The 26,727-nt window shown below is 39.8% G+C and overlaps 1 protein-coding gene across 1 annotated transcript in view; it reads right to left on the bottom strand.

Annotated features, from left to right (window-relative positions):
• The window catches only part of ush2a (Usher syndrome 2A (autosomal recessive, mild)), a 208,117-nt gene that overhangs the window by 97,822 nt on the left and 83,568 nt on the right, over positions 1-26,727 (bottom strand). Inside the window, exons 28-36 of the mRNA XM_053237605.1 lie at positions 26,288-26,368; positions 25,197-25,379; positions 21,332-21,445; positions 19,181-19,342; positions 15,521-15,680; positions 9,177-9,339; positions 7,648-7,795; positions 4,358-4,509; positions 3,751-3,913 (exon numbers count right to left, since the gene is read on the bottom strand). Of these exons, the coding sequence (XP_053093580.1) occupies positions 3,751-3,913; positions 4,358-4,509; positions 7,648-7,795; positions 9,177-9,339; positions 15,521-15,680; positions 19,181-19,342; positions 21,332-21,445; positions 25,197-25,379; positions 26,288-26,368 (1,326 nt within the window). The remainder of the gene's footprint in view (positions 1-3,750; positions 3,914-4,357; positions 4,510-7,647; positions 7,796-9,176; positions 9,340-15,520; positions 15,681-19,180; positions 19,343-21,331; positions 21,446-25,196; positions 25,380-26,287; positions 26,369-26,727) is intronic.

Genomic DNA, 26,727 nt, shown 5'->3' with positions numbered 1-26,727 from the left:
TCCCACTCCGATATCTCTGACATAAAAAGCTGGCTTTACGGCAATACTAACATGTAGAGGGGGTCATTACTGATCGACATTTCCCTTAATCTGTGACGGCCAGCCACCGGCCAATAAATTCTCCAACAATCCACTGGGAGAGATCAGTAAACTTCTGCCGTCTACCTCCTTGTGGACTGAGCTTGCTGCTCAAGAGACATCAAACCAGATCCACACACGTGTACGTACATGTATATGTTCTCAATCACTAATATAGCCATTCTAATATAGTAAAAGACTAAGCTTTCTGTCTCATCCACTTTTCATCGAATGCTCTTGCATGGCATAATCTCGGCTTCTCAGCTCAGAATCACTTATTACTTCAAATTCTCTTCAAGCATGAATTGCATGTAACTGCCTTGGCATTTACTCACTGGACAATTCTACATTTTTTATTTGACTTGATGTAGACCAATATACGGGCAAAAGTATGTGGACACCTGACCACACCTATACGTATGCACCCATGTCAAAACCACAGGCATTAACATAGAGTTGTTATAACAGCCTCAACTCTTCATGGAAGACTTTGGAATGTGGCTTGGGGATTTGTGCTCATTCAGCCACAAGAGCATAATCGAGTTTGGGTACTGATGGAGGCCTGGTGCTATTTCAATTCATTCCAAAGGTGTTCAGTGGGGTTGAGGTCAGAGCTCAGGTCACTCACCAACCTTGGCAAACCGCGTCTTAATGAACCACGGTTTGTGTACAGGGGCATTGTCATGGTGGAACAGGTTTGGGCCAGTGAAGGGAAATCTTGATTCTATAGCGTATAAAGTATCCTATACAATTGTGTGCTTCCAGCTTTGTGGCAACAGTTTGGAGAATAACCACATATAGATGTGATGGTCAAGTGTTCAGATAAATTTGGTTATATAGTGTACCTGTATTCCACAAGACCTGGATAAGCAGAAGAAAATGGGTGGATGGATGGATGGATGTTATAGTAGTCCTATATACATCTGGGATTATCTGGGATTTAAAAAAAACTAGGATGGTCAAGGCTTGGGGTTGTTGAAAATTCAGAATGTCCATTTGGGGTTGTTTACCAAAAAGTTTGGGAACCCCTGAGTTAAGTGGACAGCAGTGGTAGCAATGGGAGCTCTATGGCACTCCGTTGTGTTCTGGGTGGCAAACACAATGCACAATGTAGTATCTATAAAAAAAAAAGATATATTGAAGGAATTTTGGTGTAGTGTACTGGAATGGTACACTTGAGGAGCCTTAGCAGTTCCATGAGTACATCAAAATTAGCAGTTGGAATTTATTTTGGAACATCATCATAATTCTATTATTTTTGGAAAAAAATATTTTCCAGATCTTACCATCTTTAGAATTTTGGTAGAAAGTAAGGTTTGGACCAAAACTTTTTTTTGTATCTTGAAGAGCACCTACAGTAAGACTCTTTGTGGTGCACACATTTAAACCTCAGACTATTAAACAATTTCTCCAGCATCATTACATTTTGTTGGTCCTGAGCACATGTCCACTCTAGAGGTGGCAATACTACAAAATGACTCTCTCAGTGAGAATTGTTTTGGATTCACATGCTGAACGCCATCACCCCATTTGGTTTAAATGATGACTCAAGTGCTTTTTTAAAGGACTGACAATAATTTACTCCATGCTACTGTAGAGTTGCTTACTTTCTCTTGAAGTTGTGTTCAGTATGAGCAAGCCATCCCACTGTAGTGTACAAAACAGTCTTCCGTCACTGCTTTTGTATTTGTGTAGTTGTGTAGTCTGTGGTTTAGAGCCTGGGACTGTTTGTTTGGTCCTAGTCTTAAATAAAGTGTTATAGTACATACGAATTATGTGAGCTTCCGAACATTTAATCTATCTGTCAATAGTATCTGTCAATCGGATTGCTGATTGTGTTTTGTGTGAATTGTGTTCTATGGGACTTTTATTGCAATACTATAGTTCTAAATGGAACCACTGAGGCTTTATTTGGGCTTACAGAAATCTTTATGATAATGATAATGTCTTTGTCTTCTAATTTTTTCTGCACTGATGAAGCTCAACTAGGCCAAAATGTTGGCATATAGAAGGTAGTTATGACTGGTAGGTAGCTCAACCGTCAACTGCTCCAAATGCCATGAAAGCTGCTAAGTTACACCTGTTTTAAGAAACAGAGAATATGCAGAAAACTCGCCTTGACTAACTGCCCAAACTGTGGAATATATAATCAACCAAATTTCCAAATTTCTCTTTTCTCTCTCACAGATGCATATTAAAAAGTGAAAGAAACACATTATGCATAATGCTATGTAAATGACATATAAAATACACAAGCTTGTATGTCAGTTTTTCAGATAACGTGCAAGGTTTTTGGGCAGAATACAACCTATTCATGTCTGAAACTGGGTGCAAACAGCTGAGTACATTTCACCCTGGCACTGTAAATCAGACTACAACAAAAAGTACAGTATTTTAGAGCAAAACATGGGATCAGAAAACACAAACTTTCAACAAAACAGGCAACTATACACCTTGACACACAGTCATCTATACTGTGCGCTTCCTACTGGTGAACAATAAACACGAAGACATAAAAAAAGACAAAAAAAATCCAAGTGCTTATGAATGGCTATAATTCAAAAAATGTCTATCAAAACTGACTGAATGCCTTGTAAGCGAAGTGATCCAAATATTATACATCGAGCAAGCTCAGCTAATTAGATGCCAACACAGGAAAATCACCATCAAATGCAATTTCTAGATCATTTACTGATGACATATATAATTTTCTGATGATAAACAAATGTGAAGAAAGTGTTACACATACACAGATAAAGGCAAACACTCTCAGGGCAACATTGCAGGATTAAATATGCACTGTTGGTCAGATGTGAAGATGAACTCTAAAAGAAAAGTGCAGGCACAGAGAGGTGCGGCTCAGAATAGACAGAAACGGTATGTAGTTACATGCGTTAGAGGAATGCAGGTCCTGGGAATTTAAGGGGTTGAACACTGTTATAACATACATGCCATTCACACAGGTTTGCTCTTAAATTATGCAAAAATCAGGCATATAAGTTATAAATAATGCAGGTGGCATGGTGGCACAGCAGGTAGCGTTGTCACCTCACAGCTCCATGGCCCCTGGTTCGATCCTGAACTCAGGTTACCACTGCTGGTGGGTCGATTGGATATGCTAAATTGGTGTATTCTTTCTAATGCCCACTGTTTCCTGATAGTCTCCAGATTCACCATGACCTGACTGAGATAAAGTGCTTAATGAAGCTGAATGAACATACAAATAATGTACACTTGATTGTTGGACATATGCAGAAATTGGTGTGTGTGTGTGTGTATCCCCATAGACCACTATGAACACTTATCTCCAGGCAGTTCTAAAAAAGCTGAGAGCTTGTGGAGGTGAGTGGTGGGGTTGATTCGTTCTGAGTGTCCCATCACACTCTGTTTAACAAACCTGTCCACTTTTATCCCGCCAAGGGCGAGGAGCTTCTCCCTGCCTCCCAGCAGCCGGCCCGAGAGAAATGGCCAATGACAACAATTCATTTACGGCCATTATAGCATGCGAGCACCATGCTAGGGTTCACTGCCCTTTTTGCATACTGTGTGTAAACAATCATAGGGAAAATAACTGGAGTCAATATGGGAGATCAGAGGCGAGAGAGGTTGGGAGGGGGGTCATATTCACTCAGAGCGGTGGTGAACTGTTGAGGAGAGAGGTCTGTGATTTACCTGATGGCTGGTAGAAGGTTCCGGTAAAAAGGACTGAGTAACTGAGGTTGCCGTTGGGTTTGGCTGGCACTTCCCACTTTACCCAGACTGATTTTGGGCTCTCGGGGAGGATTTCCAGGGGCATGTTGCCAACTGGGGGCATTTCTGAAGTCCGTACCTCCGTCTGAAAGAGAGAGAAAAAATAAATTTACTGACAGAACAGATCACACTGGTTATTATATAAGGTCAAACTCTCAAAACAGGCCAATTTGAACTATTTAAATACAGGATATTAAAATATCCTTCCAGAAAATTATTTCCCCAAGCTCGTGCACATATTTCTCTACTTGACAAAGCACCCAGGCACCCAGGCATACACCCCACCCCCCGTAAGTTTTTGCTGCATTGGCAAAAACAGCCATTTGCCTAAATATTGCACCCATATTGGAAAAATGCCCAAATCTGGCCCATCAATGCATTAAACAGCCCAGAGTGGCATTTACACCAAATGTCAAGCGCGAGCAGAAGGTGCTTTATTGAACCGAGCAAATCGATCACCTTTATGATGTCGAGCTGCCATCTGACACGTTTGGGTATTTAGCATAATGTAAATGGGACAGGCCCTCACCAAAGGACCGAGAGCGCAACCCTGAGCTGTGCACGCCTGAACACGGAAGCTGTGCAAACTCCAGGGAGAAAGACCGACAATCCCGAAGCTCGTAAATGAGGAGTTCTGCCTCAGTACGCCGTCCATCCATACGCCGTAGCTGCTGATCACACCTGCTCCAGACAGAAGAAAAAGAAAAAAGTAACAGTATCAATTTGCTGTATTTACCTGAGCATGTCTTCTAGTCAATGCGTGACATGTACAGTATGTGTGTAAAGTAGAGGGTAAACATATGAATATGGAAATGTATGGGTGTATTATAGTACAGTAATTGGTTGTAAGACACACACATTTCTACATTTGTGAGGTAATATAAAGCCAGAGTCATGCAGATGTCTGATGAATAAAGAAACGGAAGTTCAGAAGCCCTTCCTGGAAATGCGGGAGGGAAAAATAATTTTTATTTATAGTCCTGTTCAGAGACATGTGTGTATCTGAATGCTTCCCACTTTCCCATGTCCTGGTGTAAACAGGCCATTTTGTTTAAAGCTCTGTGTTAAAGGCAGCCATTAGGGAGAGAGGGCTGTAAAACATAGAAAGAGAGCCGTTTAATGCTTCTGCCCTATTTACAGCTACCCATAGACGCTGGCTGCCCTTAACGAAGCACGGCTAAAGGTGCTCGGGATCAGTGAGAGCAGGACAGAAGAGATGGACAAATATGTCAGTGCATATGGGAAAAGCCATGCTGTTACCTACAATCACAGTCAAACATGGATACAGATGCAGATATACATGAGTTTCATCTCGGCAAATTATATCTGCATCACACTTATTTGTTGAAAAGTATAATTTGTTGAATATAATTTATTATAATACTAATATTAACAGAAAATTACACACACATATTTTTTATTATCACAGAATAAGAGCTGCATGTTCTTACTCTCCAATATTCACTCTGAAAATACCTGAATATAAGCTTATTTTCTTAAATTCAGACAAATATTCGCTGTATCACTGAAGGCAGATGTTCTTAAAAGTATTCGATGTTCTTGAAAACGTTCGGTTAAATTATTAATGCAGCTATTGTTGGTTTAAACTACGGGTTTAGGAAACCGATCCTCCAATTCACACACATCTTAGAGGCCTTAAAAAAAAAAACCCATCAAAATCAAACCATCTTTCTACATTACACAAACCAAATACTGAATTCTAGTGTTTCCTTCAATACACTCTTTCATTTAGTCCATTTAGATAAATGTTTTATTGTTCACAGCTCAATTTTAAGATTGTCTATTAACAGATGCAGACAAATATGAACGTTTCAGAGATTTACCCTGAGATAAAGACCTAATTAGTTAGATCAATCTGAGCTATTAAACAGATCAAGTAAATCAATATTTTATTACCTATTTTAAAGAATCAGAAGGGTTAATTGGGCAACCTAGAATTTTAATCAGTGTATTTCCAGTGTAACTAGTAAATCTGCTGCACACAGTAGAATAATCTGCCTTCACTTGGTCCTATGTCATGTGAAACCGTATATTATCTTTAGAGAATTTTGAAAGTGCCAGTATATAGGTCATAAGTAAAATGACCATGTCGTCACATTTTGTAAGAGCTGCATGAATGATAAATGTCAGATAAATTACATTTCTATAAATTTGTAATAAAAATACTATTAAAGTACTGGTGGATATTATAAACCAGTCACTACTTTGTAAAGCTGGCTTACATTACAACAGATCTGACACACACTAAATAATTAACATTAATTCATATCGGTGCAATCAATATTAATCAATTAATATTAATTATTATTTTTTACATAATTATTAACCATACATTTAAATAATTTAAATTTAAAAAAAAGATGTTTTACAATCTGGCTACATGTCACAAGAAATAGGACTTACACTTTTATGGATTAAAATAACATATATATCTTTCTTTACTTATTCATTACATAAGCTCTTTATGGCATTGTCACAGAGGAAACAACATCAATATGAAAAATTTACCACATTTTCCAAATACAATCTAAATCATTTTGTGATTTTTTTTTATCTTCAGGGAAACCATTTTAATGTTTCAAAAACATTGCATCAATAGGTATTTTAAATATCCACGTACAAGGTTATACAATTATATCTCATCAGTATTACTCAAAGGTCAAGGGCCAGTTCCTGAAGTGCTGCTCTCACTCTGCTAGAAGAGCGAATGAAGAGAAGGTGGTGTGCTTGTGCCTGCCACTATTGAAGCTGCAGTTCACAGCATCAGTCAAAAGGGAGCACTTTTTACCCACTTAAAATGCCACACTCTCTCTCTTTCTCTCTCTCTCTCTCTCTCGCTCGCTCGCTCGCTCCGGCTCGCTCTCATGCCACCACACAAAGCCATCCTCTTTTCCTGTTTGTCGTCTGGGGGTGCTAGCCCATCATTAAAATGTGAAACACCCCTCACCTAACCATAGCACTGAGTTCCCCTTTTACCAGGGCCGGGCTCTGACCCCTCTCACTGCTGGGTTTAAGCTGAGCACCAACCACAATAACAAGTCTGTTAAATAATATAGAAATAATAATACTGGTGTAAACATCTGGACACTTTTAGCCAGCATTTTTTTTTTTTTTTTAAGAAAAGGGCAGATTTTTGGTCATATTATTATCATTTTCATAAGGCATCGCATTGATCTAATATTTGTATATTTCTAATACATGTTGCCCATGACTAATGGGCATTTATGATTACATTTATGATTACAGTCATTTTTTTAGACACTAAATTCAAATATTGATTCAGATACAATACAAAATTAACACTTTTTTCCCACAGATGTGTAAACACAGATGTGTGGCTCACACATTCACATAGTCAGATTTGATGCAACATTTTTATTATGTCAATAAAACACTGTTACTGAAGTGCTGAAATTGAAAGATGAAATATTTCAATATTTCTTGTCCTAATAAAAGGGGAAGGGGAAAGAAAAAGACAAATAGCCACAATGAGCTCGCTAGTGTCCCCAACTAAATGCAGTTTATACATTTATTGTTTGAAATTTAGGATAATATTGACACAGTATAACAGGATAAGCTTTATTTGTATAAGATTTATTTGATTAGAAAAATAAACCTCCAAGAAGCTTAAGGAGTTAGCAGCATATAAGAAAAGGAAGAGGAAAAAAATATGAAAATACAGAAAAAAACTAAAAAGATGAGAAAAGAGGAAAAATAACTGCAAAACTGGAACAGACACATGACAGGAAAAAATATTTAAAGAAGGGGAAAAAGACAGAGAGAGAGGAGCGTACTCACCGTTGGGCTTTAGTGGAGGTCCCCAGGTCAGGTTTATTGCATGTGGAGAAACGTAGGTGATGCTGGGAGCCGGCACGTCTTCTGGAGAACTCTCATCTGTTTGGGCCATGCTGGGGGCGCTGAGGGTGCAGCCACCTTCTGTGCATGCCTGCAGGTCACAGGTCAAAGGTGACTTTTGGGTTTGGGTCAAATATTAAAAAATGGTGTTCCAATTCGAAACTATCCATCTTTGGCTTAATTTTGGTAGTCATATTTAGAGTTGTGATAGTAACAATAGCGAAATATCTCTGGTGTTTTAAGGTGATTTTAGGCCCTGATACATTCCATCCACCTCTTAATTACACTCATATGCACACGACATGGCCAAAAGTATATGGACACCTGATCATCACACCCACATGTACTTGTTGGACATCCCATCCAAAAACCATGAGCACTAACACGCCATTGGTCTACCCTTTGCAGCTATAGCAGACGCCACTCTTCTGGGAAGGCTTTCCACTAGATTTTGAAACATGGCTGTGGGGATTTGCCCATTCAGCCATAAGAGTGAAAGAGGTTGGGTGCTGATGTCAGATGAGAAGACCTGGAATGCAGTCTATGTTCCAGTTCATCCCACAGGTGTTCAGTGGGGTTGAGGTCAGGGCTCTGTGCAGGACACTCGAGTTCTTCCTCTGCAACCTTGGCAAACCATGTCTTCATAGACCTCGCACTATGCACAGGGGCATTATCATGCTGGAACAGGTTTGGGCCTCATAGGGCCTTCCAGTGAAGGGAAATCTTAATGCTACAACATATGAAGACATCCTATGCAATTGTGTCCTTCAAACTTTATGGCAACAGTGTGGGAAAGGCTCACATATGGGTGTGATGGTCAGATGTCCACATACTTTTGGATGTATAGTGTATATATAGCTAACAACTATACTATTATAATAAAGAATGTAATACAGAATGCCAGTCAAAGGTTTTTGAACTGCCTGTATTAACATTTTTAGTTAAATGTCAAGAAGTGGATCTAAGTTATATACTGTAGAATTAGAAAATCTAAGAAATACTTATAAGTGAACTAAGAAATGCTCGTGACTTTTTATTTATTGGGAAAAAACAACTAGATGTAACTAGAAATAGCATACTACATATGTTAGTCTTAAAGTTGATACTAACATTCTAGCAATGATAAGACAAATACAGAATTATAGTAACTTATAGTCTTACTGTAACTACTTCACCAAACAAGAGAGCTTCCCTTTAATAAAGCACTCAGTGTTAATCCTTAAATATAAAGATTTGGGTATTTGACAGAAAATGTGTTTAAATGTGCCTTATTTATTTGCTCATAGTGGTCAAAGTGCAATAAACAGCTAAAAAAAAAATTGTGTATATATGTGTATATGTGTATATGATATATGTAAAATGACACTTATTAATTATTATAATTTATAATTATATAATTAATATAAAAAATAATAATTATTTTAATTATATTACATTAACTTTGTTTACATTCCAAAGGGAGAAGTACTCACAGCAATTTGGAAAACGTAGGTACTCCCTGGGACAAGGTTTCGCAGTGTGTAATCCTCAAAGAGTTGAGAGCTGCTGTACACCACAATTGGTTCCTCTCTAGGAACGGCCTGATACAGCGTGTAGAACTGCAGCTGTCCGTTCACCTCCAGCGGGGACGACCACCTGAGGAATATGCAGAAATTTAAAAAAAAAAAAAAAAAGACTGGCCTCATATAGTGGTCAGTGGTGTAACTGAGCATTCAGTAGTGTTACTGAGGAGTCAGTGGTGCACATTCAGTAGTGTCACAGAGCTTTCAGGAGTGTCACTGAGCAGTCAGTAGTGTCACTGAGGAGTCAGTGGTGCACATTCAGTAGTGTCACAGAGCTTTCAGGAGTGTCACTGAGCAGTCAGTAGTGTCACTGAGGAGTCAGTGGTGCACATTCAGTAGTGTCACAGAGCTTTCAGGAGTGTCACTGAGCAGTCAGTAGTGTCACTGAGGAGTCAGTGGTGCACATTCAGTAGTGTCACAGAGCTTTCAGGAGTGTCACTGAGCAGTCAGTAGTGTCATTGTGCAGTCAGTGGTGTCACAGAGCAGTCAGTGGTGTCACTGAAGAGTCAGTGGTGTTACAGCACATTCAGTAGTGTCACAGAGCTTTCAGGAGTGTCACTGAGCAGTCAGTGGTGTCAATGAGCAGTCAGTAGTGTCACTGAAGAGTCAGTGGTGTTACAGCACATTCAGTAGTGTCACAGAGCTTTCAGGCATGTCACTGAGCAGTCAGTGGTGTCACTGAGCAGTCAGTGGTGTTACTGAGCACTCAGTCATGTCATTAAGCTGTTAGTGCTATCACAGAGCAGTTAGTGGTGTTTCTGAGCAGTCACTTGTGTCATTCAGCAGTCATTGGCGTCACCAAGCAGTTGGTGGTGTCACTGCACAGTTAGTAGGGTTACTGGGCAGTCAGTAGTGTCACATATTAGTCATTGGTGTCACAGAGCAGTCAGCGGTGTCACTGGTCAGTCAGTGGTTTCACCAGGCAATCCATCGTAGCACTGGGCAGTCAGACATGTCAGTGAGCAGTTAGTGGTGTCACTACTAGTATTACCACTAGTATTATTAATATTATCAGGTATTCAGTGGTGTCACCATGCAGTCAGTCATGTCAAAGCACATTCAGTAATGTCACAGAGCAGGCAGTAGTGTCGCTGAGCAGTCAGTGGAACCACCAAGCAATCAGTAGCGTTACCAGGCAGTCAGTGGGGTAACCAAGCAGGCTGTAGTGTCACCGAGCAGTCAGTGGTGTCACAGAACAGGCAGTAGTGTCACCGAGCAGTCAGTGGTGCCACAGAACTGGCAGTAGTGTCACCAAGCAGTCAGTGGTGCCACAGAACTGGCAGTAATGTCACTGAGCACTCATTGGTGTCGCTGAGCAGTCAGTGGAACCACCAAGCAATCAGCAGTGTTACCAGGCAGTCAGTGGGGTAACCAACCAGGCTGTAGTGTCACCGAGCAGTCAGTGGTGTCACAGAACAGGGAGTAGTGTCACCAAGCAGTCAGTGGTGCCACAGAACTGGCAGTAATGTCACTGAGCAGTCATTGGTGTCACTGAGCAGTTAGTCATAGCACCAAGCAATCGGCAGTGTTACCAGGCAGTCAGTGGGGTAACCAAGCAGGCTGTAGTGTCACCGAGCAGTCAGTGGTGTCACAGAACAGGCAGTAGTGTCACGGAGCTGTCATTGGTGTCACTGAGCAGTTAGTCTTAGCACCAAGCAATCGGCAGTGTTACCAAGCAGTCAGTGGCAGCACTGAACAGTCAGTAGTGCCATCAAGCAGTCAGTGGTATCCCTAATTAATCAGTGGCATCACCAAGTAGTCAGTGAGGTTACCAAACAGTCAGCGGTTTCACGAGTGGCATCAAAGAGCAGTCATTGGTGTTGTCAGACAGTGAGTGGTGCCACCTCAGACAAAGTGTTAAACTGGGCAGCAATGGGGGAAAGGTAGAGATTCCAGCGGAGTGTGCGGAGCCTAGACAGCCTCTACTGCAATAACCCTGGCCAAGGATGCACAGACAAAAATAGGGAAGTGTCTGGTGGGTTAGCGTTTCAGACTGCCACTTGACTTTCTCTGAGCTAAATTTAGAACAGAGGACACCGCTATCTGCTCAGAGATCCAAGAGACTGAGGGCAAGAGGAAAAAGAAGAAGAAAAAAGCACATAGGGAGAAAGTTGGAAGAAAAGATAATACCTGCAAAAATAAGACAAGACGATTATGCCTCTACATTTTTTTTTCTGTTTGAGAGTTTTCCTGTGGCATTATTTAAATATAAACACTTGCATATTGTTAAGAATTGTTATTTAATTTGCTGTCTAGTCAATGCTGGAAATATTTGGTGACATCTTTGCTTCAAGAGTAGACTGTGTTCTGATCAAAATGAAAAACTGTACAGGGGGAAGAGAAAAAAACATTTCTGGTATATTTATCATGATATCTTGATAAATACCTTCATAAATTTCTCCATGAGACAGGTAAGGTCATCTTGTAACTATATCGAGTGTATTTGCCCTGGTGTAATTCAATAGGAAATAAACTTTCCTTCTAAGCTGTGAGACCTACTATAATGTAGCACACAAAGTTGTCTACAGCCATAATGTGAGTTTAGATGATGCATAGGGGACATTCAAGTTCTTTTTCAAGCACTGTGAAATTAGCACATGCCTCTCAAGGGTTTTTTCAGTCTACCAGGATCAAACACACCCGCAGGTAACCCTATTCATTATTGTGATTAATTTAGCTTCTGCATCAATTAAATTGCATTTTAAATGACAAATGACAATGGCTATTATGGTGCTCTATCACAAAATTGATAAATCAATTGTGCATATGATTTATACTGCCTCCAAAAATATCAATAATAAAACAAAGGATTTTGTAAAGTAAATCAAATTATCGCTATCTAAATCAACAAAACATAGTTAGGCAGAGGTAATGAAATATCATATAGTGTGATAGAAATAATAATACAACGTACAAGCGTTTGTAATTGTGTCCTGAGAGGAAGTGTGAGCCGGCATTCAGAGGAGCGTTTCTGCTGATTCTGGTTTTGTGCATATCTTGCAGCCCGAGACCTTTCTCACAGGCAAATCGCAACACAACAAAAGAGTATTGAACACATATGATCCTTCACCCTTTGCTATTACAATTCTGCTAACAAGGCAATACCTTGCAAAGGCACCGTATCCACAATTAGACCCTGAGAGGAAAAAAACGGGGAGTGAGAGATATCATCTGTAATGTCAGATTACAGTGTGGATTCACTTTCTCGGGCTCTTCTCTTCCTCGCTGTCCCATAAGTGCACCTTGTCCTATTCAAATTGGAATATTCCATGGAAATAAAGCAATAACCGTTCCCCTTCCTCCTTGGTAGATGAGAACAATAAATATGGCAAGCTTTTCTCCAAAGCACTGTTTTCATTATATAGTAGGACCATAACTAGGTTATGAATACCGGTGATGGGACAAATTGAGTCATATACATCTTTTTAATAAATGGCATACCGACATCACAAGCTTCCTACCACCATTAATGCAGGGAAGGAGGGAGAACAGTGAAAGCTTTCCCCCCTTCTTTCACAAGCGAGGGTAGAAATGAGGATAATTGGATGAGGACTGGTCTGAGAGGTTACTACATTAGAGAGAGAGAGCAGAGTTATATGGTGGATTGGAGAGGGAGGCGTAATTCAAGCCAGGAATTTGACTGTGTTCTCGAGGTGCCCGCTTGGATATGTATTCTCCTCTCGCCCTCGCCTTTCTCTGCCCTGTGATCGCTCAAGTAAAGTGCTGACATTTTCTTTCTGGAGGAAAAACGTAACCGTGTGCTACCGTCACCCCCACTAGCCCTTGCTCTAATGCTAAAAAACAAAGTGTACCCGAGATTGCCACCCTGTTGTGCCTCTATTCTTTGCTCTCGCGCTCTCTTTTCATCCACGTGGTGTAGTGCCCTTACTGGCTAGTTCTTAAGTGATGCTGGAATGGAGGCTAAAGATGAAGCTCTAATGGCTTTCACACAGATTGCTAAAGGCCAAGGTGGAAGTGTAGTGAGAAAAAGCTTGCGGCTGTCGGACAAACTGTCCCTCCCTCTGTCCCTCTCTATCAACGCACGGGTCAAGTGCAGGAGTATACTGAGCATGCTAAACAGGAGGCGAGAAGGTCGTGCTCAGGGATTTTCATACAGTCCAATGACAGGCAGCTTGCCTTTACACTACTAAATCAAGGCTCTCGTTCCAACTCGGCTGGTCGAGGATGGCCAAAGACGACAAGGACAAGGAGCCGATGTGCTGAGTGACGGACGGGCCGCTCCGCACTTTATGATTATATGGAAAACACTCAGTTGATTAATGCGCCCGCCATGAGCTAGGACAACTCCTCAAACTTGACAAAATATGCTGGCAAAATAAGTTAATCTGACCCTTCTACCCTCTGCACCACCTCCTACCAGAAACAAAGCAGTCACAAGAGGAGATGTGTGCTTTGGTACACTGGCTGGCAACTATTTTCAGGTTTCTTTAACAAAGTGATCAGAAAATACTTCTTTTTCCCTGTGTTTTTTTAATCATGCCATATTAATTGCTTCAAAACAATCCATCTCCTGTCAAGTAGAAATGAAAAATGAGTTGATATTCAGCTGTAAACATAATATTACAACAAATCGGCAGTCATGTATCATCATTGGGCAAATCCAATTTTCTCATGTCTAATCATACAATTATCGTTTGAGGTTAACTAAGCAAAGCAAGCAGGGGATTGTGGGTAATAGCAGATCAAAAATCGTTTGGGATTTTGTGTCTAAAACTATGCACTGTATACACTATACTGTACTTGAGAATGCAGTACCTAATTTTCGTTAGGTATCATATCGAATATGAACATATGAGAAGTTATCATGGCTTAAGAGCCACCACAGGAACAATTTAAACCCCAAAATGTATGGTTTAAATTTTTGCTCCTCATATGTGTCTATGGTATATTGGTGTTTGGACTCTCAGCGAAGTATATAGCTCAGTGCCAGTTGGTGACCCCGCCCCTTTTGCTATATAAGGGAGAAAGCTGAGAGCAAAACATACCCAAATGTCCACCCTTTATTTACTCCTTCCTTCATTACTGTGCATCAATGTTGAAATTCACTTAAAAGATGAGCACTTTTTTCCAACACTCCTGTCTCTCTCTCTTTCTCTCTGTGTGTGTGTGTGTGTTATATACCCAACCCAAGGACAGGCCCTATGAAAGGGGTTGAGAGATTTTTTAATTGAAAACTACTTCTCCAAAATTAAGGTTCTTGAAAAGTAAGGCTTGCAGTCCAGCATAACACATTCCGCTGAGGTATTTAATCATAAATTGAAGGTGCTGAAAAATCATGTGAAGCGTTTGTCTTGTATCCCTTATTAAATACTAATATGTATACAAGCAGTACACTGTATGTGAACACAAAACAGACAATGTGCAAACACAGACACCGGCAGATCATCTAGCTAAAAGACACAGAATAATAAATGCAATATAAAAATAGCAACTAGTTTCATAAAATCAGTTAAAATCAGTAGCACCAGTTACAGTATGGTCAAGCATTTACTTCTGCTTGCGTTTAGAATAAAGCTGCTGATCTACATTTGTGTGACATATTGTAGAGCATAATTGCATTGTATAGTGTGGAGTTTGTATATATGGATAGTGTCTGCTATACTGTGCGTACAAAGCAATCACAAATGTATTACTGATATATACACACTCTCTGCTCACTTTATTAGGAACACCTAAACACCTGGACAGTCATGCAATTCTTCCAATCAGCCAATCATGTGGCAGCACAACAGTGCATAAAATCATGCAGGTACAGGACAAGAGTTTCAGTTACATCATAGCTCACATCATACATGTGATCTCAGTGACTTTGTGATTTTTTTTAATGCACGGTTTACACAGAATGGAGTGAAAACCAAAACAGATACAGTGGTCCAAATGCCTTGTAAATGGCAGAGGTGAAAGTAGAATGGAAAGAATTGTTCAAGGCGACAGGAAGGCTACGGTAACTAAAATAAGCACCATTTACAACCGTGGTGGGCAGAAAAGCATCTCAGAACACACAACACTGTTGAACCTTGAGGGGGATGGACTCTGGTGGCAAAAGACCACATTAGATTCTACTCCTATCAGTCAAGAACAAGAATCTGGGCCTACAGTAGGCAGAGATTCACTAAAACTGGACATCTGAAGATTGGAAAAAAAATCATGAATGTTCAATCATCTAGTTTCCATGAGCTAGATCTGTCACCCTGAGGCATGTGAGACCAAGGCTGTGTGTATCAATCACCTACCGGACGTTTATGCTGTGAGCATCCAGGACAGTAAGGACAGGTGGCTCCATGTGCGATGGTGGGAGCTGACCGGTGAAAAGTGTGACCACGGAGCTGTTAGTACAGCCTGCTTCAGTGCAGGCGCTCAGCAGAAGCGTGTGTGGAGTGTACACACCTAGGCCTGAACAAATACACAAACACACAAAACATCGTATTCAAATAAATCAGACAAAAGAGTGCACTGCAGGATTAAAATATCAAGCAATTTAAATTAGATCTGTTCTCTTACTGCATCATAAACTGAGTCATTGTTGTGACACACACACACACACACACGCACACGGCTGGGCTCATTTGTTAAGCGTGTGCACTGGATGACTGAAGTTCTCAAACACAGACTGTGCTTACTGGACAGGAAGGAGGCTCTCTCCTTGAATCACTTGAAAGCAGTTTTACTGTCACAGAACGAGACAGAAAAAAAGCGAGGGAATCCAAAATCACAGCAGGAGCAGGCACGGAAGCTGAGCTAAGATATCCTGAAAGAAATTGGAATCTCCGGGTATTGAGTACAGCACGCTTGCATGCTAGTGAACAGGGAGTGGAAAGCGTAGCGATGCAGCGCTCTATAGCTTCTTATCATATTACACCTCCACCTTCACCATGACCCGCAGTGAATGAAATACCTCATAGAGAAGATTGAATATCTGTCTACACAACGCACCTTATGGAAGAAATAAAAAAATCCCTTCAAAGTATCCCACGCGCTTTGTGCTTGAGCTTCTAGTTGTAATACAAATCGTCAGCCACGTCTTTATCTATACAAGACAACACAGTTCTTTACATGATCAGAGATGATGCCTAAGATTGTTATGGGACACAAAAAGTCACGTTTCGGTGCCTTCGAATTCTTCTCACTGACAAAAAAGTGTAAAAGTGTGCTTAGGGTTGTTAAAAGAAACAGTTGAAGAAACAGTTACTCAAAGAAAGAGATATCTGTGAGATTTGTGACATATTTGCATATAATCTGCAACTAAGCGTGAGAAATGAAGCAAGAGATCACAAAGCACCTGAGAAAAAAAAACGGATCAACGTCGTTAACTAGAGATGTGTTACATGAAATTATATCCTCGCGCATGGACACCCCAACGATTACTGTCAGGCAAGCTATAATTTTCAATCTGGCCGAGGAATGGAGACCTTTATTCTCATTGATTTGTTGCAGGAGACCCATTGGCCATTACTTTTTACTGACAAACACATTATTTCAAACCCACATCTTTCTAAATGGATGCCTTTTCTGAATGAGGACATGATGAAAAGAAATTGTTTCTACCCACAAATCTATACACGTATTCAGGAACATTACAACTGATGGTTTACGTTCATGGATTTTAATTGAAAATAACCCAATGTTTCCCAGTCAACCATTACTGTGCATATTTCTGACTCTAAGACTGCGCCCGGGTGTATGTTAAAGCCAGCGGGTGGAGCTGAGGGAATAATAGGCTGACATTTTGAATGATTCATCTCAGAGTGAATATACCTGTCCTGGGTGTAAATTGGTCTTTTGGGGCTACCCCATCTTATAGCCATGGCGCTCACCCTGGGGTCAAACTACAGCAGGAGCTCAGCCTTTTAATAAAACATTGCACAACATTCAGACATTATTGCCTACAGCAGAGGTTGTTGGAGGCTGCTAGAGGCCTGGCCAGCAGGAGCACACTGGGAGAAGGGAAATAAAAAAGCCCAACAAAAACAATAGCCGCATGGTGGCACTTGTCTTGTCCACTGAAATGAAATATAGTAATAGAACACTGCCTCCTCAGAAGTGAACAGAGACTTGCCATGTCAGAGGTTTTGATTAAATAAAAGAGAATGCTGACAGCCGTTTCCGCAATTCAGTTACGTCCCCAGGTGCCTCAAAGTAACATAGCTGTAGACCTGGTGTGTGTCTCTTGAATTGCTCTAATAAATCCCACAATATCGTATCTTTTTTGTCTAAGAATGAGAGTTCTGATGATGGTAATATGTGTTGGATCTTTTGCAAGACTCGGGTGAAACTGCAAGAATGGAGCAGCTTGTCATGTGACCAATGATAGAATAAGAGAAGAAATACGAGGAGAAATCAATGTTCAAATTTTACGTGACAGTATTTCCAGACAATTCATAGCTATTATTTCAAATTTATTTCAAGCATGTATGTTTCCTTTCTGGTTTTTCAGCAAACTAATACCAGTCATAATGGTGCCTTAACCAGTACTAAACACAATTTTATGGCTACATCAACCCCATTTCATACACATTTCATACTTTTTAAAGCTTTCTGCTTTCTAAAGGGTTTACTTTTTGTGACTTTTACATATGTTTACCAAATGTAGCCTTTTGGCGGCAAATATATTATAAAAAAAAAAAACGCATTATAAAATGGTCTTTACATGAAACATATAAGGAATTAAATAAATAATTCCAATGCTGCTCAGAGAATAAGCAGGAAGGAGTTCTAAAGGCAAAACAAAGGCATAAAAGTCAGTACAGAATATTAATTTATCATGAAAGGAGAATGCTAACACCTGAACTGATACTACATTGTGCTATTTATGCTATTCACTACAGGTCATTTTCAGAGTCGGCGACTTACAGCCATAACATTAAAACCATCTGCCTAATATTGTGTAGGTCCCCCTTGTGCCACCAAGACAGCTCTGATCCATTGAGGCATGGACTCCACAAGACCTCTGAAGGTGTGCTGTGGTATCTGGCACCAAGATATTAGCAGCAGGACCAGACCGGCTAGCCTTCGCTCCCCACGTGCATCAACGGTTGTTCTTCTTTGGACCACTTTTGGTAGGTACTAACCGCTGCATACTGTGAACACCCCAAAAGACCTGTCGTTTTGGAGATGCTCTGACCCAGTCGTCTAGCCATCACAATTTGGCCCTTGTCAAATTTAATATTATGGCTGATCGATGTAAGTCAAAAAGTCTAAAATGCTAAAAATAATGTACAATGCTAAAAAGAGAATCCTAAATGTGTTGTTTCTAGATATTAAACACATTTGTTTTCTTTATTTTGTCTTAACGGTATGAAAACTTCAGCTTTCAATTGTATATGGGTAATTTGTGGACATGTTTTTGGTTTTCTCAGACAATATCAATTTTCCGCTAAAATTAACAAATAGAATAATGAAACATGAGGTTTAGAAATACTACCATCATCATTACTCTGTAAAATGAAAAAAAAAAAGGTTAAAAATTGCTTTATTTTACTGCACACAAATAGGATTGGAGCTTGTCTGCATTTGCAATGGTTAAAAAAAACTGCTTCAAGTGGAAGCTTGTTTCGTCTGCTTTTTATTATGGTTAAACAGCATTCAAAGAAAGTTCCCTTGAGTAGAGAAAAGCAGCTCTCTCTTTCGAATGCTAATCCAGCTCTACTTATTGTGTTCTTTCTGTATTCAAGCTCCTCTGAGTAAACAGAAGTGTAAGGGACAAATGTATGCAGGTACCCATGTAAAAATGACCAGAAAAAAACTTTACGTAGTGTGTTTACATTGGAATGAAGACATCAAGGCCAAGGAGATAAAGACTACATCCATGACAGCATGTATACTGTAGTAAACGACTAAAAGAGTATACATGTATATAATTTAAAATTGCACTACTCACAGCCATTCTTTCTTACCGGTGATGTTGAAAGCTGTGTCATTGCCTTGGTAGATGGCTGTGTGGTCCTTGTAGAGTGTGTAGTGTGTAATGACGCCATTGGGTTTTTGAGGAGGATCCCAGTACACAGACAGAGAGTCCGGGTGTGAAACTGCACGAGGAGGAAGAACTACTTCAGGAGCTGTGAAAGGATTGATGTAAAGTTAATAAATTGCCATTACAGTGAGTATAAAATAGGTAAGAAGGAGCTTTCTGTGTGAGACGCACTATATGGCCATAACTATGTGGACACCTGACCATCACACCCATATGTGGGCCTTCTCCTTCCAACTGCTGCCGCAAAGTTGGAAGCACACAAGTGTATAGTTTGTCTTTATATGCTGTTGCCTTTACTGGAACTAAGAGGCCCAAACATGTTCGAGCATGACAATGCCCCTGTGCACAAAATGATGTCTATGAAGACATGATTTGCCAAGGTTGGAGCGGAAGAACTCGAGTGGCCTGAACTCTGACCTCAGCCTCATTGAACACCATTGGGATGAACTGGAACACCGACAGCACCCCATGGCATCCTCACCCAACATCACTGCCTGACCTCACTAATGCTCTTGTGGCTGAATGAACACAAATCCCCACAACCATGCTCTAAAATCTAGTGGAAAGCCTTCCCAGAAGAGTGGAGGTTATTATAACAGAAAAAAGGGACTAAATCTGGAATGGAAAGAAAGCACATATGGGTGTGATGGTCAGGGGTATACATACTTTTGGCCCTATGTGTAGCTTTATTTTATTGTCAAAATCCCACTAAATTTCACTCTTTTTAAAAAAATTAATTTCATGAATGTTTTTTATTCTGTAAATGTGTGCAATTTTGAGTAAATAATACTGTGTTGAAAAATCTGTACTTCATTTTTACTGCATTTTCATATTTTAATTCATAAATTTACATTTACGATGCAGAAGAATCTACTGATGTACTGAAACTCTAGCTACAAAAAAAAAAAAAAAAAAAAAAAATAGATTTCATAGGATCTTGACCTTTCATAGCACATTATTTGACAATGGCTCACGTATTTTATGTGTTAGTTCAGTCTGAAAGACTACCTATACACAGGATAAATTAAACAAAACACATTTATAGCAAGAGTAAGTTACTCAGAGTGTCTCTAAAGCATCTTCTCTATCAAGCCAGAACAATGTACACATTTCTGTAGTGCCAAATCAATACAGTCATTTCAGTTTTTTTGTAATCAAGTCCACATCAAATTGATTTTTTTTCACTCAACAATGACCCCTAATGCCATACTATCCTTTAAATAAGGCAATTTAACCCAACTTGGATTAATGCATGACCTGGAAAACATGCCCACATTTTTCACTCTCCTGCCAAAAAAAAAAAAAAAAAGAGAGACACTTCAAACTACCGGGCAGAACAGAGCTACTTGTATTTGCAAAACGGGTCTCAGACAGAGAAAATAATTGCCGCTGACAATTAATCTGTCTTTATTCCTGCTATTTCATGTAGGAGAGAGAGACTCCGTCAGTGGACATGACACTTGTTCTCTTCGGTCTAGAGAAAAAGTGTTTTTGTCTTGCCCCGGGAGTTAGACAGGCGCGTGGGTAATAAAGAATGAGTGTGGAAGAGTTGAAAGAGAGACGGGAAGACTCGGCGTCGTTTCAGCACAGCATGAGAACACCCTCGTCTGACTGCAAAAGCGTGGAAATGGGCTTCACTTTGCATTTCATACTTCTGACCGTGGAATCAATTCTTTTTACTTCTCCGGCAGAGTAAAATGAAGAAAGCTTGCATTAATCTTGCAGATGCCTCGCATTACTGACAAGGCTCTCACACGAACAAAGTAACAGCAATTAAAAAGGCCATTCGTCTGCATTACAGTTATTAAAGATGCATGTCATTTATAGGGTGGGGGGGGTTGGGGGGGGGAGGAAGAGTTGGAGTCATTCACTCATCCTTTCCTCTCCACCACTAAATAATCCACCTACTCCAAACTAGGGATAGAAGAAATCATCAGAAAAAAAAAAGAAATCAAACAAAATATTACTGGCTGGCAGTGCACATTATCATCAGATTAATTTGTAGTTCAAGATTGTTTTATTATTATTATTATTATTATTATTCATCAAAGAAATGTAAAAGGCAGGCGTTTACCCTCTTGTGGAGTGGTGAGGCTGGTGGCACGCAGGCTTTCTCCACAGCCGGCCTGAGTGCACGCCGTTAGGGTAATATTGTAGCTGCTAAAAGGAGCCAGGCCACTTAATGTTCCTGGAAAACGAGGGAGAAGAAGAGGCAGAGAGTGAGAGAGCGAGAGAGAGAGAGCAGCAAATGTCATTCTTTCACTTCCATATTTCAAAAAGCAGACCCTCCACCTGCTTATGCTCCGAGACTTAATGCAATGGTTGTTCAAACACAGCATAATTTAACCATCACTTCTGATAATAGCCCCAGATTTAAAACGACTTTATTAATCATCATACGCAGGAGTAAAGTGACGCCAGGCTTTTCTGCTCACCGTATAAGACACTAATGATGGGATTTAATGGACGACATGAGACACAACATTTAAACGCAGCCTGTAGCTCGTCTCCGGGATGCTCTTTAGTGCCGATATGATCTAAATGCACATCACTAAAATCAACGTTAATTAAAAAACAAAACAGATATACACTTAACAGCCAAATTCTATTCAAATGAATAAATAAAACAAATACACATCCACTTGTGCCTTGGAGGAATCTTTTTGGGGAATCTGCAAAAGAAAAACAATCTCATCTTCCTCCATTAAAAAGGGCCAAACCTCATGCATTTTCTTGTCTCCACTATGACACTCTCATATAAATTGCACGTAATTAATAGGACCTGGTCATAAATTACAACAAAGGACTTCCAAAAGTGTGGCTTTTAATTAATTTTAGTCTTTAAAATTAGGATTTATTTATTAATTTATCATTCCAAATAAAGGCTTTTAATGGTGCATGTGTTTGTGTGTGTGGGTGAGGGAGCGAGTGGTTCCTTGGCTAGGTTCCATGCTAATCTGCACTCATGTGCCAGGCTTATCTCAGCGCAGGACAGACTGCTATCAGAGTTAGAAAGTAAACACTGTGACACAGCTGTAATTGGGCAGGTGTCTCTATGTTTTTTTTTTTTTTTTTTTTGGGTCCGATGTCTTTTAATTCAATTAAGAGGTTGACCCGAGTCGTTCTCGTTACCTACTCATTTGCTTTCCTGTTTTTTTTACATTTTTATCTGCCTTCGTAATTCTGCGTTCATGTCATGGCTATCATAAATTAGCTAGGCGGAGTTTGGACTGTGCCAAGGAGAGGACAAAAAAAAAGGATCTTCCCTTTTTGCCCGGAGACAGGGCTGAGATTGGCCATCTATAAGTGGCATCTCTGCTTGCTGATTACGCATTCAGCTGATGTGACAAAGCATTTTCACAAAGTGAATAAGTGATAGCCCCACCTCTGTCACACCGATAGCTTCACTAATCATTGCCTTCTGTACAGAGAAAGACAATGGTCACTTTGGAGGAAAGAAACATGATAATGACCTTCAAACATGTCCAGAAGGTAAGACATTATTAACCTATATCAAGAACAATATTACTGCCGTCGTGTCTTCATTTGAGCAATCCTGCTCAGAATCCTGGCTCTGGATTTCAATTCCAAGGCTAAAAGTGCTTCTCTGTGCAGGTATGTTAAGTGCGCAGTGTTAGAAGGCAGACTGGAGGACGAGCTGTACTCTAAATGCCTGTTGCACCCTAATTTAATTGACAAACTTGACCACAATATTTAAAAAGAAGCCTCTAACTTAATTGTAGAAACTAAATCAATGCAATCGAAATGTGTATCAAAGGATACACAGCATAATGAATCAACATTAAAAAAAAATTAAATGTGCATGTTATAGAGCAACTCTGACAAATTTCAGGAAGTATTTAACAAAAAAACATTTTAAATTGCATTAACTGCTTGATCAGACAGTTGAGGCCCAAAGTTTCAATACACCTAGGCTAACGATATTCAGTCTCATTTGTTTTTATAACTCTACACATTTCATGTTACCATACATTTCTTTTGGAAAGTCAAATAGTGTATCTATCTTGTTCACATCAGAGGTAACTTTAAAACAATTGATTACAGACAGACTTATTTCAGAGTTAATTCACTAAATCAAAGTTCCAGTGGGTCAAAAGTTGTCTGTCTCTTTAAATGGTGTGGAAGACACTAGAAATTGCTGTAATGACATTTAGAAGCTTCTGATTGGCCAATTGTCATAATTAGGAGTTAATTGGGAGCACACATGTGGCTGTAAAAGGGCCTACATTTAGAGCCAATGCCTTTTTCTACCCGGCTGCATACATTTCTACATTTACTCTTACTCTTTTGCGCTAGTGTCATCTGATTCACTTTCTACTAGAACTGAGTACTAGTCGGTGCTGCACTATAACTTACTGTGCCCATTGTCTTGTTTTGGCAGCTTTTGTCTTGTACTGTCTGCACATGTTTGCACTGTGCACTTTATGTAAATATATGTAGTCTCCTGTAGTTCTGTGTTTGTTTTATGTAGCACCTTGGTCCTGGAGGAACGTTGTATCATTTCACTGTGTACTAACTAGCTATATATGGTTGAAATGACAATAAAGCCACTTGACTTGACCTTTTGCCCTTGATAACATGGGAAAATCAAAGCAACTCAGCCAAGTCCTCAGAAAAAAAAATTGTGGACCTCCATCTTGGGAGAAATTCCCGAAAAGCTGAAGGTACCATGAGCATCTGTCCAAACAATTGTATGTAAATATAAAATTCTTGTGTCCACACAGACACGGCATCATTCAGGAAAGAGGCACAAATGAACTCTCTCAACAACAAAGGAACTGGTGAAGGAGTTGGAGGCATCAGGTGCCAAATATGTACATCCACCTTTAAGATAGTACTATATCTACATGGCCTGAAAAGCTGTTACACAGGGAAGAAGCCCATACTCTAAGACATAAAAAAAAAGCCAGACTGAAGTTTGCAGATGATCACCAGCATTTTGGAGGAGTGTTCTCTGGTCAGATGAAACAATAATGATCAATGCCATCCAAACTGTGAAGCATGGGGGTGGCAGCATCATGTTATTGGAGTGTTTTGCTGGAAAAGGGACTGATGCACTTCCAAAAATAGATGAGAAAGGAGGGTTCTCCAGAAATACTGATGCAATACCTCAATACATTAGCCAGAGAGTGAAAAATTTTGGGTCCCTGTTTCTAATACAGCAGTATTTGTTTTAATTCATAACTTGTTGCAAAACTGCTGCACGTTCAGCCATTTTGAACTCCTCAAGGCTGCTTGTTTCTTCTTCAATTTTAGTTTCACTTTTATAGTTTGGTAGTTATAGTTTTCTTAAACGCAGCATGCAAAACCCAGAAATAGCATGCTTCAGCATTGAGTGCTGAGTACATCTGCTTCAGACATTTTACATCAACCATGCTGCAGCAACAAACTAAATGAATCCTTCCAGAAATTGAGCAGTAATATTTATTTATTTTTAGGATTTTCAATTCAACTCACAACCATCATTCATTCACTGGAGCACAGATGGTGTTTTCACAATATAAGCAAGTAAATCATGCAAAATGTAATGTACTGTAATGGATTATCAAAAATGTTACCACTGTATATGATCAAATAAAATTTATTACGTAGATGAAATCACCTTAGCGTACACAAAGCCTATTTTTCCATGTCAGGTTAAGAAGGAGAGTTTATTAAAGCGGTACAGTGAGCTTTTAATTCCACTTCTACAGGACGCTGGATTTAAACATGCTAAAAGATAAACCTATGACAGAGACAACACAGGCTTTGTTATACAGACAACACAAAGCTAGGTTTTGCTGATCCCATTCCTAAAAAAAACCCTACAATAATAGGGTATAAATGTCGAGTATAATAAGCATTTACTGTTGCCTGGCTGGAGGTAGCGGTTATTTAAAAAGACAGGCTGTGCTCCAAATGCCCGCTGTGGTTCTTACCCATCAGCCATTGCGCGCTAAAGGTGGCGCTGATTGGGGGGGATAAGGGACTGTCCCGGCTGTATGCCTTCACCACGTAGCGCTCAATTACACCTCTGACCTCAGGCGGCTCCTCCCAGCTCACCTCCGCGCTGGAGCCATTTACACTGGCAACTCTGGAGGGAGGCAGCACACTTTGTGGAGCTGCAAGATGGATAAAAGAGGAAGGAGAGAGAGAGAGAGAGAGAGAGAGATGGGGAGTAAAGAGTGGGTGTCAGGCTAAAGAAAAGCAGCACACATATTCTTCACATTTAATAGACACAGTAAATCATATCCATCCATTAGCATAAATACAATTTATTAGAGTTGTAACTTTTTCAGCACTGATTTAATATGACTGTACATCCACCGTTCATACTGGGTCATATTTCAAACTCATCCAGCCTCTTTTTTACACCTGCAAAGAAATTCAGTAAACAGGAACATGTATGCAGAACAGGCAACATATGCAATGTATGAAATATGTAATGCTCATATTTAGATAATAATTTTATATTCATAAAATATGCAATAGCCTACAGAGTTATTATACTTCCATTAGTACATACATTAAACTAGAAACACAATTTTAGCACGTTTTGGGAACAAGTTTTAAATGTAATTTGAGCTCATTTTACTGTATATTACCTGCCAACAAATCTACCAAGAGGCCTAAAAAATTAAACATTTAATAAAAATAAATAAAAATATATATTTTCCACAAATTCATGCTATACCCAGCAGAAAATATGTAATATTTGTAGGTATATATGCCTTACAATTATATCAGGCTTCACACTTCTTCCTCTCATTCATCACCCTCTCCACATAGCCCTTCACTTTTAAGGAGGCACATTTTGTGATGTGCCCTCTTTACCCTGAGCTACATGATAAGCTATCGCTAAGCACCATCTCATCTCCTTGACTGTTACACATATTGTGCTGATAAGAAGGAAATGGGCTGACCTGAAAACTATGACACAAATATCAGTATGGAGCTTTGCTTGCGAGTCTGAGTGTGTGCGTGTGCGTGTGTGTGTGTGTGTGTGTGTGTGTGTTTAAGACTGTCCTACCTGTCTCTCGACTGCGTCCTCGCTGCCACGGTCCAGCTGTCCACCCTCCCTCTCCAGATGCTATCACTCTGTACAAGTACTCTGTTCGCAAATAAAGTGGCTTTTATTTAAGCTGATATAAAACAAGACCTTTGTCATTAATTACATACACAGAGACTGGCACATAAAACGATTTGAATATGTGTAAAATGTTGAAGGTGTACTAAACTCAAAATAGATAGATTTATATTTGAACTGTTGTTTGGTAAAAAAAAAAAAAAAAAAAAAAAAGACCATGGCTGACGGTCCTCCCTAGCAGGTTCCGATCTCTATGCTGAGTTTTCAGCACCTTCCTAGTTTCTCTATGTTCTCCATGACTCTTAGACCCTGATTTATACTGTTACATCTACAAATCTGTGAACATCACACTTGCGCATAACATGAACATGTGCGCTAGAGCC

Source organism: Pangasianodon hypophthalmus, chromosome 10, assembly GCF_027358585.1.
Source record: "Pangasianodon hypophthalmus isolate fPanHyp1 chromosome 10, fPanHyp1.pri, whole genome shotgun sequence".
Lineage (NCBI taxonomy): Eukaryota > Metazoa > Chordata > Actinopteri > Siluriformes > Pangasiidae > Pangasianodon > Pangasianodon hypophthalmus.
Note: the sequence above shows the minus strand (reverse complement) of the source record. Positions and strands in the feature narration are given on the sequence as shown.